This window comes from Lepus europaeus, chromosome 7 (assembly GCF_033115175.1).
Source record: "Lepus europaeus isolate LE1 chromosome 7, mLepTim1.pri, whole genome shotgun sequence".
NCBI classification, from domain to species: domain Eukaryota; kingdom Metazoa; phylum Chordata; class Mammalia; order Lagomorpha; family Leporidae; genus Lepus; species Lepus europaeus.
In genome coordinates this window covers 67,943,056-67,959,228 of record NC_084833.1, presented here as the reverse complement: position 1 = coordinate 67,959,228, position 16,173 = coordinate 67,943,056, and the positions used below count along the sequence as shown (strand labels likewise).

The window sequence follows — 16,173 nt, the reverse complement described above, 5'->3', positions numbered from 1 at the left end:
ATGTCCGCTGTTACATAGATAAGGTCCTTGTAGCAGAGTGAGACTTGGGCGTGAATCACCCTGAAAGGGGAGAGAGGGAGAAGTACTCCTCTGAGAAGCAGAAAGAAAGATCCATGGGTGAGGGACCAGGGAGACCCTGTCCCTTGGAGAGAAGGAAGGCCTGTTGGAGGAGAAGCCATCATTCTCAACAGCTGCCCTTGGAGTGGCACGTTCCCCATGTGGCCAGCCCGCAAGCCAACCACTTAACATGGCTACCCTGCGGGGTCTGCCAGCCTGTGACTTAGCACAGCTACACCCCAGGCTCCTCGTCGGAATAATGGAGGTAACTGTACCATTTGTGTCCACCTCCTAAGATCACTCTGAGGGTCAAAATTAAGAAGTTTCATAAAATATCCTATAACGTGGTAGGTGATTGTGTTATTAAATACTGCCAATTTCAGGTCCTGGTTTCAAAGCAAAGCAGTGGATTCTAGAGAAACGTGTTCCAATTCAGGCTTTTCCATTCAGTACCTGTGTGGCTTTGGGCAAGCTGCTTAACTTCGTTTTTCTCATCTGCTCCCTAGGGATAAATGGCATAAGTCGTAGCACACATTAAATATTATCAGGAATCTAAATGCTCAGTGCAGTAGTTCCAAGCAGGTGGTAAGCATTGCATAATGGCGAGCCCTATTGTTGTTACATTGTATCATAACCCACTGCATGACACCACATCACGTCCTATGTCATCGGCAATAACTCTGTAGATAAATTCCACATCTTCAGTGGTGATCACCCTCCTCATTATGATTTCCTGGTATTGAGAGAGCAACCAAGAGTGGAAAGAACACTAGACTTATACTTAGAGATCCTGAATTCTGCTTTTCCTCCACACTTGGATCCCTCTGGAACCTCCTCCTCCGGGCCTCAGTTTCCCCATTTGTAACCGGGCAGTTGGACCTCATGACCCCCGAGCCCCCTTTCAGCTGCAGCCTCCTGCTCTGCCAGAATTCAAACTGTCTTTTCCAAGTATTTCTCTTCTCCCCAGGCCTCTGCTGGGGGCTGTATGCACCCTGTTCTCTCCCACCCCCCCTCCCACGCTGACACAGCCAGTGGCAGTGCAGTCGCCCAAAAGCCTGTAATTAACCCAGAGAGAAATGACAGAGGTACCACAGTCTGCAGACACTTTGCAGCAGGTGGGAGAAAAGAGGTCCATCTCGTTAGCACAATAAAAGGAGAAAACAATGAAGTCATTAATCAGGGGACAGATCACTTCTGTTACCAGTGCAGCCGCCTTTGTAAACAGGAATCCCCATTGTTCCTGGAGCGCTCAGCGGTCCTAGCAGATGGGAGAGGACAGGGCATGGCCAGGCAGACAAGAACATGCCTGTCTCCGTGCTTCCAGAAGGAAATCATTTTGCATTCTAGGCAGGGCCACCAGGAAGGCTGTCCAGCCCGGGGCTGCCTGGTGCTCTGTGAGATTCCCCCCACTTTCCAGCCTAAGGATGGGGTAGGAAGGAACAACCTTCTGCAGTGAGTTCTCACCACGCAGAGGCCTCAGGGGGGGCCTAACCACCCCATGGCCAGAGACGCACCGGCTCCCAGAGCAGATACCTAGAAACCCACAAAGTGCCGGCCCCTTCTCGTGATTACGGTGCTCATCAGTAATTATTGAGACCCAGCTCTTAGAAGCCCCATGTTTATTATTTCCATTCTGTTCAGTGAGGAAACTGAGACTTAGAAGTCAAGTGACCTGTCCAAACCAATTCAAGGGGACTTTACCATTTTTATGGAAAACAGAATTAAATGATCATTTTATTTCAGGACCAAAAAAAATTTAAATGCATGCATGATTTTTTCCATAATGCTCATCTTTCCAAGAACCTTTTCAAGTGCCCTTATACAACTAGAAAGTAAGTTTTTTTTTTTTTTTTTAAAAAAAAAAGTATTTATTTTAGGAGAAGAGAGTTCCCATCCACTGGTTTACTCCCAAAATGTCCATAGCATTTGCAGCTGAATTTGGGAACTGGAAACTCAATCCAGGTCTCCCTCACGGGTGGCAGAAGCTCAGTCTCTTGAGCCATCACCCTTGCCTGCCAGGGTCTGCATTGGCAGGAAGCTGGAGTCAGGAGCCAGAGCCAGGGTTTGAACCCAGATACTCCAGTACGGGACACAGGCATCCTGACTGCTAGGCCAAACACCTGCCACTAGAAAGCTAATGTAATTCAAGTGTCTCTGCCTGGATGAAACCTTTTCCGACCCCTTCCTCCAGGCTCTGCCCAAAAGACAATGGAACAGAACGGAAGTGATCACAGTGGCCTCTGTCTCCCTGTGACCCTTTCCTGCAGCTTCTCCCATGGTTCTGCCTCATTCCTGCAGCTGCCCTACTCCCTGCTGGATCAGGCACTCCACGGGGCCCATCTCCTCTGTCCCCGCAGAGAGCTCATGTTTGGTAGCGGTTTGTCTGACTCTCATGGTTCTGTCTGAACTGATGGTGGAAAGCAGTACCACCTGTGAGCATTTTGAACCGATGCTTTGGTTGCAGTGCCAGCCTCCTCTGAGTTAGTACTTCCAGGCAGGTGTGTGTTGGAAAAACTCTCCAGGCGATTCTGGCACACATCGCTGACTAAGGAATATGGAGTGCAGTGGTTCTCAGACCTTGGTTTGTAGCATTGCCACCAGGGTGCTTGTCAAAAATGTGGACACACGCTGAGGCTCCACCTGATGTGTTTCTGCAAGCTCCTCCGATGACTGCCACACGCAGCCACGAGTGAGAAGCACACATTCAGAACAGTCCCTTCATTTTACAGCGGAGAAAACAATTGCAGAGGTCCCCAGTGATTGGCCCAGGGTCTGCCAACCTGGGGCAGGAAATTCACCGAGCTGGAAAGTCTAATGAATGGAGCAGACGGTACTGAGTCATAATCCTGACTCCTCTCTTCAGGGTGGTAGACCTAGAGGTTAAGATGCTGCTTGGGGTGCTAGGATCCCAAGGTGAAATGCGTGGGTTTGAATCCAAACTCTACTTCCATCGCTGGCTTCCTGTCATTGTGCACTCTGGGAGGCAGCAAGTGATGATCCAAATAGTTGGGTCCTTGCTTCCTATGTGGGAGACCTGGAATGAATTCCTGGCTCATTGTCCAGCCATTATGGGTGTTTTGGAAGTGAACCAGCAGATGGAAGCATTCTGTCTTTCTTTCTCTCTCCCTTTCTCTGTCTCTTTGCCTCTCAAATTTAATGTCTACACACACACACACACACACACATAGTCTACACAAATCCATAGGGTTCTTTTTAAAGTCTATGTCTTTGTAATGACCAATGGAAAAAATCATAGAAACACATGAAGTATGATTCTCTTAGAAGAAAAGAAAAATTGGTAACCAATAAAGGCATTTGATTATTATAATTACAGGGCTTCAAAAGTAAGTTAATTGAAATAATTCGCACAGTAGATACTGAAAAAGATACTCCTTTACCACCACCCCTAGTGTTTCACAAGTCCCCAGAAGTTAGGAATCCTGTGACAGGTAGAAGTCTATGGAGGTAGCAAGTGATCCCTGAAGATCTTCAGATCCCTGAAGAATCTGAGTTCTAGCCCTGCTTGGACAGTCACCCACAGCCTGTGTGCCTCCCACTGCTCATCAGGAAAGGAGAATGAGAGTTGTAGGGGGTGCTGATCAGATCTTGCAGGGACGTGCTCTGTCAACTCAGGAGTCTCCCCACATGTGGGTCACAATCGCCTCTGACTCTGAACCCCCTGTTTGCCTTCCCCACCTCCAGGCATCACGGTGGACAAGTTCGGGTTGATCTACTTCGTGGACGGCACCATGATCCGACGCGTCGATCAGAACGGGATCATCTCCACCCTGCTGGGCTCCAATGACCTCACGTCAGCCCGGCCACTCAGCTGCGATTCTGTCATGGACATCTCTCAGGTAGGGAGGAGCCTTTGCCTGCCAGCACCCTGGGTCTGTACACATGGCCTCCCATCCACCACTTTAGCTTACTGACCCTTTGTCCATCGTTGCACCGAACAAGCATTTCCAGGGTGCCTACTTGGCCCTGGGCAAGGACACAGAGAGGAGGAAGACACAGCCCTGGGCTCTGGCGCTCACCATCAGGGTGACAGTGTGAGCCTGCCCGGGGAAGCCTCCGAGGCAGTAGAGGACAGACAGAGCTTTACAGGGCGTGAGTGTATATTGTGTCACTCTGGAGCTACCTGTACTTCCTCTTTCCTAACACTTTCAGGTGCTTGTACACTGTCTGTTCTCTTTCTATCCTGCAAGCTGCCTGAGGACAGGAATCTGTCAGTCTTCCCCTCTACCGCATCCAGGGTACCAGGGTACAACTCATACTTGTTGGCTGATTAACTGTTTGATCTGTCAATGGGCTCCTGGCCTGGCCTCTCACTAGCTCAGCAGCTTTAGATAAATTAGCATGTCTGTCAAATGGAAATAATTCACATCAGCCTGGCGGGTCGGCCTTGAGAATGCACGAGACAAGGCATGGTCAACTCCTAGTACTGCCTGGCACTTCAGAGCCGATGGAGAGCCTCCAGCACCCATTTTCAAAAGGGAGGTCAGGTTTTGAAGACTGAATAGGACTTTCCCCGGGTAGCATGAGAGAAAAGGAGGTGTTTTCACACACAGAGGATGGCATGTGCAAAGCCACGAGGATATTAATGAGCTGGGTGCCTTCAAAGAGCAGTGGAGAATGGAATGCCAGAGCATAGGGTACTTGGAAAACATGGCAGGAGCTGCGGAGAGAAGCGTGGCTTGCGTCCAGTGAGGGAAGCACCTTGTCATAGCACAGCAGAGAGTCGGAACCTGGGCAGATGGGTGCCAGGAACTCAGGGGAGAACAGAAGGGCCCACGTGACTGGCTACCCAGCACTGCCTTAGTAAACCCTGTGATGACTCAGCAAGGCACATGTCCTTTGTTGCTAGATCCTTCAGTGCGGCCTGGCCTGTGCCGACCAATGAACCTCCTTCTTGCCCACATGACCAAAACCTGGGAAACAAGGAGGCTTACGTCAAATCATATCGCAAGTTGCCTCAGCTCCACCAGCATTGGTCATTCAGACCTTCTGGGGGAGCCTTTTCCTGCGGGCTGAGGCCACTCCTCCTAGCCTCACTGGTGGTGCTGCCTCAGCTCCTGACATGTGGGGCTGAGCCCTTGCAGGAGCCGGATGGCTGCTCCTGGCAGCCCCATACCCGTGCCACACCTGTCAGACACTTGCCCTGTGTGCCAGTGAACAGGCCCGTTACCCCACGGAATGGACTCTGTTCTCTGGCACTCGCCTTTGCAGCTTGGCAGGCGTCCCCTGGCTGGCTGCAGAGTCACCCCCTCCGCTCCGCAAACGAGCTTGAATACCCATCAGGAAGCCGCCGCGGCCGGAGGATGTGTATACAAGGATTTCCAGTTCTCAGAATGGGCACAGGGTGGCGAAAATTGTCAATCCACATGTTGGGAAATTGTTTGACTTTAGATAGAGGCACTGCCAAGCAGTCAGATCAAAGGCTTGGAAGACAGCTGGCAGAGAGTGGAGGGAGAAGCAAAACACAGCAAAAAGTCATGCTTGGCTCCTTCAGAAATTCTGGGCTGAGATCCCTGGATCCCTGGCCGTCAGTACCTTCATCTGAATCTCAGTATGGGTGAGGTTTTTCAGTTTGGAAGCGTGGGGTGGTTAGCCAAACTCTCCACTGCAAGCATATATTTTTATGTGCGTGTACGGGCAGGGGAATTGGCTTTCCTTCTCTTGCTTCTGTTAGAAACTCCTCCCTGATCAGCTTGAACCACCTCCTCCCAGACCCAAACAGAAACCAGAGGAAGGCACACAATAGAGAAGGAGCAGAGCAGGGTGCAACCTGGGGCGGCCGTTTGACCAGCGGTTAAGGTGTCAGTTAAGATGTCCACGTCCACCTTGGAGAGCCTGGGTGCAATTCCCAGCTCCGCTTCTGACTCCAGCTTCCTGCTAATGCAGACCCTGGGAGGCAGCACTGATGGCCCAAGTACCTGGGTTCATGCCACCCACATAGGAGACCTGAATTGAGTTCCTGGATCCCAGCTTCATCCTGGTCCAGAACAAACCACGTAGGTATTTAGGGAGTAAGCCAGCAGGTGGCACTCTCTCTGTCTCTGTGTCTTTGTCTCTGATTCTCTGCCTCTCAAATAAATGTGTTTTTTTTTTGTTTTGTTTTGTTTTGTTTTAATTTTAAGCTATTGAGATTCAATATAAAGACAGCAACGTCTGCAACCATGTTAAAAACTGGAGGCTAGTTCTCTGCTCAGCATGGCATGGCCCAGAGGCAGAGGGTGACTGTACTCGTGGCTCAGAATGGGAATTTCTTATGTGCCAGTCACTCTGTGAGCAGTAAGGATACAGATATGTGGACGACTTCTCTTTTCTTATTGGCTCTCATAATAATCTCTACCCACCCCATTTTACAGATAAGGAAACTGAGGGTTGGTGAAAGAGAATGCATTTGAAGAGCCCCATGTTAGGTCCCAGCAGGGATATGGACATGATTGTTTTAATGCATTCATGCACATACAGCACCTCACAGGGACCTAGTAACAGGATGTAAATATTAATTCCCTTTTTTATCTACAGAGAACTTGCTTGTACATTGTCTCCTTTGATCCTGGCAACTGCCCTATGTAATATTTATTAATCCCTGTTACATGTAGGGGAAGCAGTTCTGTGTTTAAGAAACGTGAACAAGATGACGCACTTAGTACCTGTGGCCCTGCAGTCGGGCGTGGAATGTTCTGACGCCAGCCCCTTGCTGCGGTCCCTGTGCCACCATCTGGTCATTCATGCATTCCTTTTCCAGGCAGCTTTGCCAGCCAGTCAGTCAGCAACAAGGCGGTGAGCTCCGAGGGCTCTCCCAAAGGTGCAGAAATTTCAGGAGGATGGGAGAGAGGGAGCTCCACTCCACGCTGGGACCAGAAGGCAGAGCTGGAGGCCCTCGGGAGTCATGACACTCGCTCCCTGCACGCTGGGCCAGGGAGCGAAGCCTCAGCAGGGTCACCCCTACAGGGCTACAGGGCGTAGGCAAGAGGCCTGGTCCAGAGCATCATGCAGGCTGCAGAACAGAGCAAGGACCCCGTCCAGAACGCACCCCTTCTGCTTCCCCAGGCAGGAGGAGAGTGCGGGTAGTGCCCCCTGCTCCATTCTTCCTCTCTTCCCCTCCCTGCTCCCTCCCTCCCCCATACCCATCGGAAACCATCTTTTCACCATAATGACAGGCAGGAAGGTCTGTGCAGGCAGGTCCCTGAGGTGCCACAGGACCGCAGGGCATAAAATATTTAGCGGCCAGTGTTGACAAGAAATGGGTTTTAGGAAATTGAAAAATCTCCTGTCACTTTAGAGTAAACTGTGTTCTTGATGCCTCTGAATGCTGGCAGCACTGTGCTCCAGAGAGCAGGGGGGCGGGTGAGGCAGCCGCACTGGCCAGGCTCTGGGCTCCCTCACTCTGCGGGCACAGAGGGACCGGGACTGGGAGTGAGGGGCGAGAAGGCTTTAGGAAGGAGCTGAAGATCTCAGAGAGAACCTGCCCGTGCTGAGAATGGCCCTGAGCTGAAGGGCACACGAGGAGGCGGCCTCAGCCCCTGTTTGTCAGAGTTTCTTCTACGTTGATAAACTAGCCACGCGGACATTGTAAAAACATAAGAAGTTAAAAATGGCAAAGAAGGACGTTTAAATCCCTCAGGTCCCAGAGCAGCCAGTGTGTTTGTGTAGTTCGCTCAGGCAGGGAATATCTCTGTGTTTAATCCATGTGGCTTGGGGTTGGATTTTTCCCCTATTGGTGTCACACTGCGCATGTATTCTGTAACCTGGTCTTCAGACTGATTGCATCACAGACATTTTCCCATGTAATGAAATATCCATCCATAACGACACTTTTAATGACCACATGCAGTATTCTAGCTTTTGGGTGAACTGAATGCTGGGATTTATTTGCCAATTTTTGGTTGTTGAGCATGTGAGTCAGTTCCAGTTTTTCACCATTCTTAAAAGTAGCTGAGATAAACACTCTTACAGACAATGCTATTATGTGTCACAAGGAGAAATTCCTGCCACAAAAAAAAAAAAAATCTTTTTTCTGACATCTTCACTTTTTAAAGTCAATCCCACATGGAATGAAATGTTTATGGAGGCCCAGGATCCCTGGGTAGGGGAGGAAAAACAGCAGGAGGGAGCACTTCTCAGCACTCGCACCCATGGGCTACGGCTGGGCCTCGGCGGGTCCCGGATGGCAGAGCCTGCTCCCCATGGCAGCACCTTCCTGTGTGCTTTGTCCAGACGTCCACAGTCCGGCCTCGTGGCCAGTGAACAGAACATTGCTCACAAACCCTGCTGGCTGCCCTCTCTGTGGGCCCACTTGAAGATGCACTGTGGCCCCTGTCCGTTCCGGCTCAGCAGAGACTCTGCATGGGCCTCCAGCCTCTGAACTGCTCGTTCCTGTTGCCAGCCTCCTGCGTCTCTTCCAGGAGGCCCTGTTCTCAAAGGCACTTCTGGAGACGTCATACACCTCGGGGCGTGCAGATGTCACCCAGGATGGTGCTTTGGTTTTGTTGACTTTTTTTTTAAGATTTTATTTATTTGTTTGAGAGGTAGAGTTATAGACAGAGAGAGAGAGACAGAAAGAGAGGTTTTCCGTCTGTTGGTTCGTTCCCCAAATGGTCACAACAGCCAGGGCTGGGCCGATGAGAAACCAGGAGCCAGGAGTTTCTTCCAGGTCTCCCATGTAGGTGCAGGGGCCCAAGCACGTGGGCCATCCTCCACTGCTTTCCCAGGCCAAAGCAGAGAGCTGGATGGGAAGTGGAGCAGATGGGACTTGAACCGGCACCCATATGGGATGTCAGTGCCACAGGCACAGGCTTAGCCTACTACCCCATAGCACCAGACCCTAGGACTGTGCTTGGATGCAGATACAACCCAGTAAATGGGGGCGAGGCCAGCCATTCTGCCTGGCTTTGAGTCTGATCACCACCCACTAAAGAGCAAGGATCCAGCTGCAATTCCACCCACGTGAGAATCACCCAAGACGTTGTCTGGAATGGTACTACCAGTGCCCAAGCCCCACACCCAGGGATCTCATTTAACTGACCCAGAGTGGGCTGTGAGCATCAACATTTTCTAAAACTTCCATGGATAATGTGAATGTGAGTCCAGATTTGAGAATCACTGGTCTAGATCTATGTCAGATAGAGGCCATGGCTATGTTGCATTTACATCCCCAGCACCTAGCCATGTGTTAATCCATGAACTCAAAGACCTGAATAATCGGCTTTCATACATGTGTCATATCAAACATTCATCAGGGGTCTTCCTTAATCCTCTGAACAACTCCCACCCAGCCTGCAGAAGCCATCTGCCTTGCCCTCCCGTATCCACAGTATCAGGTGCCATTCTTGGGGCACTTAAGTTGGGTCAGGTGGCCTGCACCATCATCATCTTTATCTTGAGGCTCAGAGAGGCAAGGTAACTCACCCACAGTCCTAAGCAATGGAACCCAGGCCTGTCTGTCTCCTACGTCTGGCCTCTTGTTGCCCAGCTTTTGTGGTTGGCATCTCCCTCTTCATGTTTTTGGCCAACATCGGATATCTCCATGGTGGCTGTTGTGTGGTCTCCCTGAGATCACGTGACCGATAGGGCTGCTCTGTTCTGGGCTCCATGAGGTCTGGGCCGATGAGCGGTGCACATCTTGCCGGTCACCTGAGTGTCTGTGTCTCCGTTGTCAGGTTCGCCTGGAGTGGCCCACAGACTTGGCCATCAACCCCATGGACAACTCTCTCTATGTGCTCGACAACAACGTGGTCCTGCAGATCTCGGAAAACCACCAGGTGCGCATCGTCGCAGGGCGGCCCATGCACTGCCAGGTCCCCGGCATCGACCACTTCCTGCTGAGCAAGGTGGCCATCCACGCCACCCTGGAGTCAGCCACCGCGCTGGCTGTCTCTCACAACGGGGTCCTGTACATCGCTGAGACTGATGAGAAGAAAATCAACCGCATCAGGCAAGTCACCACGAGCGGAGAGATCTCCCTGGTAGCTGGGGCGCCCAGTGGCTGCGACTGCAAGAATGATGCCAACTGTGACTGCTTCTCTGGAGATGATGGCTACGCCAAGGATGCCAAGCTGAACACCCCGTCTTCCTTGGCCGTGTGTGCTGATGGGGAGCTCTACGTGGCGGACCTTGGGAACATCCGAATTCGGTTCATCCGCAAGAACAAGCCCTTCCTCAACACCCAGAATCTGTACGAACTGTCCTCCCCCATCGACCAGGAGCTCTACCTCTTTGATACCAGCGGCAAGCACCTGTACACCCAGAGCCTGCCCACGGGCGACTACCTGTACAACTTCACCTACACTGGAGACGGCGACGTCACGCTCATCACGGACAACAACGGCAACATGGTGAACGTGCGCCGAGACTCCACCGGCATGCCCCTCTGGCTCGTGGTCCCAGACGGCCAGGTGTACTGGGTGACCATGGGCACCAACAGCGCCCTCAAGAGTGTGACCACACAAGGACATGAGTTGGCCATGATGACATACCACGGCAATTCTGGCCTCCTGGCGACCAAAAGCAATGAGAATGGATGGACCACATTTTATGAGTAAGTATCAGGACAAGGCCGTTTGATGCCTTTGTTTCCTTCGATGCATTGTGAGAGATTAGAGATGAATTGATTGATTTGGTGTTGATTTGGGGACGTGTTTAATTGCATTGCAGGATTGGGGATACAAATCTTTGCCTGAAGTATGTTACATGTGTTCATAATCCACATGATTTCTTCTAGGAGAGAAGTGATCTAGTAGAGAAGGCATGAGCTTTCAGGTCAAGAGAAGGTGGGCTTCAACCCCATGTCTACTGTGGGCTTAATCGCTCTAGGCCTCAGTTTCCACGTCTGTAAAATGGGTACCTGCGCAGGGAATTGATGTAGTTGAAAAGTACTTAAGAAAATACCTTATATGACCACCACCCAGAAATATAGAAGTGGGAGAGGGAACGCTTCCATGTGGATGAATTTTGCACATAATTGAAGCTCATGTTTTCAGGTTCCGCAAAAACGTTTTCACTTTAACCATCATGGATGGAACTTCTTACGGAAGTACATTCATGCCTCCCTTTCCAGTTTCATTGTATAGAAACAATGATCTTTTTACAGACCAGTATCATTAATAAGAAACAGGGATTGCATGTTTTGGTGTACTGTGAAGATGGCTTCCAGGAAATGAGGCTACAAAACCCTCCACCCTGCCTGAAATGATTTTAAGCCATTCTTTCATTAACTGCCATATCTATTGGGTACAGCTGTACTGCTTTCTCCCCCCAGTGTGGCATGACTGCCCGTGTCACCTGTACCCGTAGTGCCCACGTCACACAGCTAGTGTCCCTGTTAGATAGAACTGGTGTTTTTTGTTTGTGTGTGTCTGATGCAGGTTTTTAGTTGGTTCGTTAGGAAGTTAATAGACAGACAGGGAGGAAAAGAGAAAACTCCAGTCTGCAAGTTCAATTCCCAGATACCTGCAGTGCCCTCCCATGCCTGCTGGGGGCAGAAGCCAGGGGCTGGGAACTCAAAGCAGGTCTGCCCTGTGGGTGGCAGAGACCCCACCACTCCAGCCTCCCAGAGTGCATAGTAGCAGGAAGCTGGAGTCAGGAACAGAGTGAGGACTCGATCCCCGACCCCTGATGTGGGATGCAGCATCTTAACCTCTCGGCCAGATACCCACCCCAGAATAGGGCTTCCTGAGTGGTGCGGTCAGAGAACCCGAAGAACAGCTATTACAATCCTAGCCAAAATGAAATATCTAGGTCTGAAGTGCTCTTCCATGAAATATTTCAATGAATGGACTTTGTAACATCTTTTCTACTTAGGTTTTTTTAAAGCTTTTTTTGAGGTCTTTGCCGAGTTCCAGACAACTGAGATGGCAAACTCTGCACCCTTATACAAGGACGCACGAGGAGGGGCAGGGACTAAACCTTGCTGAACACCAGCCGTGGATCGGGAACTGTGTCACTGCACCCAGTCCCCACCACGGCTCTGGTAGATGGGTGATAGTACCCACTTCACACACACAGAAAGTGAGGCTCAGAGACGCCCCCTTGCCCCGTGGCATATTGAGAACATGGTAGAAAAGGGATCACAACCCAAGTCTGTCTGATGGACAGCTCCTGCTCCTTCCGCTTCACAGAGCCCTGCTGCCCCTCCCCTCCCTGCTGAGTTTGTTGGTCCCAAATGAACTCAAATCCTCGAGCCCTGAAGTTTTTCTCAAGCTTCATCAGGCATCAGTTTCTCACAGTCTGAGAATCCAAAGGAAAAAGATCTGTAATTGACTTTTAAATATAATTTTGCACAAAAACTGTCACAGCAGTTTGCACAAAGTTCGCTGCCTAAATTCCTCTCTCCCAACAAGGGCCCTGTTAATTACAAAGAAAAGACAAAGATTCAGGAAAACAGCAATTATCTTGATTAACTCATTGAGATGGAAATACGCTAAATAATTCAATTTTCCTCATTGCCCCATGGAAATCTCTTATACATTATTTAGCCGATACAGGGGTTTCTTTGTGAGAGCAAGTCTGTGCACTCAATTAGTTCCCAAGGTCATTGCCTCAGATCCCAGACCGATGGCTTACACATGACTGCAACCGTTACCCTCCACCACGCCGGAACCTACGGCTGCGTCCACCTCCACCAGAAAGCCTCCTTTGCTCCCTTTCCTTGTTGAGACATTCAGCCATCGCTGGTGTTGCATGAAGAAGGAAATGTTTTTTTAAGATGTATTGATTGAGTTGGAAGGCAGAGTTACAGAAAGAGATGGAGAGACAGAGAAAGAATGAGAGCGCTCTTCCATCTGCTGGTTCACTCCCCCCAGTGGCTGTAACAACCAGCACTGGGCCAGGCTGAAGACAGGAGTTGGAACTCCATCTGGGTCTCCCATGTGGGTGCAGGGGCACAAATACTTGGGCCATCTTGTGCTGCCTTCCCAGGCACGTTAGCAGGGAGCTGGACAGGAAGTAAAACAGCCAGGACTCGAACTGGCACCCATATGGAATGCTAGCATTGTAGGCAGCACCTAAACCTGCTATGCCACAATGCCAGCCCCAAGGAAGTGTTCATCACTTTTTACACCAGGACATTTTGAATTCCAGAGAATCCACTTCAAGAAGAATTCTGGTCCTTGTTGGTGCAAACCAGAAATGGGAGATAAAAGCCCTAAAATAGAATGGGAAACTCACATAGTTGAGATCTACTGTGTGCCACACTCTTTCCCATTTAAGCTGCATGGCAACTTCAGAATGGCAGGAATAATCCACAGGATTTTTTTATATGAACAGAGACACAGAAATACTTGGTGAGCAATGCTAAGATCACCCGGCGAGCATACAGCAGGGCCAGAGCACAAGCCCATGATCTTTCAGCTGCGCCCGCACGGTTCCCCTTTGTGGCCTACCTGTACACTAGAGGTCTGGTTCAGAGAGATAACCTGAAGTTCAAGTTTCGATGACATTTGTGTCTGACTCAGCTTAAGTGTTTAAGGGACAGCTGTCCCAGGGGCTGTTATTTCAGGCACTGTTGGTTTTGATATCAGTAGCAGCAGAAATGTTGTTTGGAGTTGAAAGGTAGTACAAGTAAGCTCATCAAAAGAGCAGCAGCAAGTCTTCATTGAATAGGTAGGAATCAGGGGTCAGGGAGAAGAACAGAATCGGGCATCAAGGCCAGGAGATCCAGGGAAGAAGTCAGGTCCCTGAAAATATTCCAGAATGAGCTAGAAAATGGCATGTGGAGTGAGCGAAGGCCAAGTGGCTCAGCTTAGACTGGGAACAAAAGCCAAGGTGCCAGGTGCCTATTTTCAGTGGCTATTTGCCATGTGACTCACCCAGGTCTCAACTAGACAAATGCAGTCCCCACCCTACCTTATTTCTAGGCCATCATGAGAACTCCAAAAACTGAATAAATGCTGCAGGTGAAAATGCGTGCAAATTCTGAGGCTCCCTGGAGTGAAGCGTGATGTCACTCAGTATCATGGTGTTTCTTAACAAGGATGTGGACAGATTTTGCCCATGGACCCTTGATCCAGTAGTGGATTTTCTACCTTAGCTCCATGAGACAGCTTAGTAGATTCCAACCCAAATGTTTTAATATTAAAAAAGAAAAATAATCAGCGCAGGCTTACCTGTGGCATGGGCTTTTACTGACACAAGTTGTAAGTTGGCTCTAATCAGTCCTCTTGTTGGATTAAGTAATACGGCTGACATAAAGTGCACACTTCAGAGCAGTGTGGCTCAGAGAGTTCACAGCTGTAGGGAACCGAGCTCTCCCTCCCTCAGCACACAGGTCTGCTGCTGGGGAGCCTCAAGGGGTTCTGTGAGGCCATCTTCCCCTCCACTGGGTGACCTCTTGACCTTCAGCCTGGGGTTCTGGTCACATGACATTAGGTGACTGAGAAAACAGCCTGCTGCACGCAAGGCAGGTTCCAAAAGTGACTTGCTATGTGGCCATGAGCCACCAGCCTCCCTCCGTTTCACAGGTGGAAGTGGCTCTGGCCCCCTGTGGTCCCGTGTGATAACCCCTATTAGATTTATGATCACTTAACTACTGAGAGGCCCTTACGAAATTATCTCTGTATCAAGCTTAGAGCTTGCCACCTTGTAGGTACTCAATGAATATTTTATGAATGAAATGTAAATACAGGAAGGAAGGGCTTATGATAAAGAAGGAAAGAAAAAATAAGTTATGGAGAGAACGTTAGATTCAAAGCCCGGCCTCAACACTTTGATTGTTCCTGGAAGGACTTAGAATGCAACCCCAGTGGTTCAAATGGAGAGAGCTGGCTTCTGGTTCTTGCTTGGAGACAGAAGGAAGATCCTCCCCAACCTGACTATGAAAATTAGCCATAGGGGTAACTCATGAGTTTTCCATAAAATCCTTCCCTGGGATCCTTGGGCAACCAGCGGGTCCAAATCCAAATAGAAAGGACTCCTGCAGGAAGAGACAAGGTGTGCGCACAGCTTCCCTTCCCTGGGCAGACACACCAGATATTGGGAAGAAGACTTCATCCAGCAAAGTTGGCGGATTTGTGAAGGCTGACGGGAGAGTAGGAGGCCCTTGGAGGTTACAGAAACAGGGAGAGTCCACATCCTCTTCAGGAGTTCTCTTCCCAAACACAATCAGGAGTTTTCCCATGGGGAGGGTAGAACAAGGTCTCAGAAAGTGTGCTCTAGGGTGGACCTGAGGGAAGGAAGCAGCACAAATGAAAAGGGGGTAACCACAGTTGGGAGAGGAGCAGAAATAACAGGCTCAAAACAATAGCCTGAGCCCGCACCGCGGCTCACTAGGCTAATCCTCTACCTGCAGCGCCGGCATCCCAGGTTCTAGTCCCGGTTGGGGCGCCAGATTCTGTCCTGGTTGCTCCTCTTCCAGTCCAGCTCTCTGCTGTGGCCCAGGAGTGCAGTGGAGGATGGCCCAGGTCCTTGGGCCGTGCACCCACATGGGAGACCAGGAGAAGCACGTGGCTCCTGGCTTCGGATCAGCGAGGTGCGCCGGCCACAGCAGCCACTTGGGGGGTAAACCAATGGAAAAAGGAAGACCTTTCTCTCTGTCTCTCTCTCTCACTGTCTAACTCTGCCTGTCAAAAAGAAAAGAAAAAGAAAAAGAAAAACAGCCTGAGAAGGAGCTGGAGTCTGGAAGAGACCACACACCCGGGTACTGAGGTTTCATCAGAACCGTGGAGAACTCTCCCATTGCCATCCACAGCCTGCTAGAAAGCTGAAAGCAACAGTGACCAATGGGCTACTGCTGGGCAGGTCCAAAGGGGTCAGAGCATGGAAAGAGACACAAAGGGAGGACCTAAAGCTGAGAATGGGGTAGACGTTGAGAAAACAAGCAACAAAAGCCCTTTGGCAAACCACTCGCACACCCTCAACGCCAGGAATCTAGAAGTCTGCAGTGTACTAGGTTATCCATAGGAACTGCAAAGCAAGCCCAAATCCTAGTTAAAGTAACACACACCCCTCCACTAAAGTCCTAGCAGAAGGAAACTCACACCCATTTCTAGGCATCAGCCTGTGCCTCAGTCTCTGCTGGATTGCACAAGGTGCCACACTTTTAACTGAACATAAAAAGGCCAATACAAAGCAACACCTTTCTGGGAGACAAAGGACTTGTCAGAGCCCCAT

The 16,173-nt window shown here is 50.1% G+C and overlaps 1 protein-coding gene across 4 annotated transcripts in view; it reads left to right on the top strand.

Annotated features, from left to right (window-relative positions):
• Positions 1-16,173, top strand: part of TENM4 (teneurin transmembrane protein 4) — a 390,997-nt gene that overhangs the window by 342,778 nt on the left and 32,046 nt on the right. For all 4 annotated transcript variants that reach the window (XM_062198278.1, XM_062198277.1, XM_062198276.1 and 1 more), the window contains 2 exons: positions 3,760-3,914; positions 9,729-10,606. In XM_062198278.1, coding sequence (XP_062054262.1) covers positions 3,760-3,914; positions 9,729-10,606 — 1,033 coding nt within the window. The remainder of the gene's footprint in view (positions 1-3,759; positions 3,915-9,728; positions 10,607-16,173) is intronic.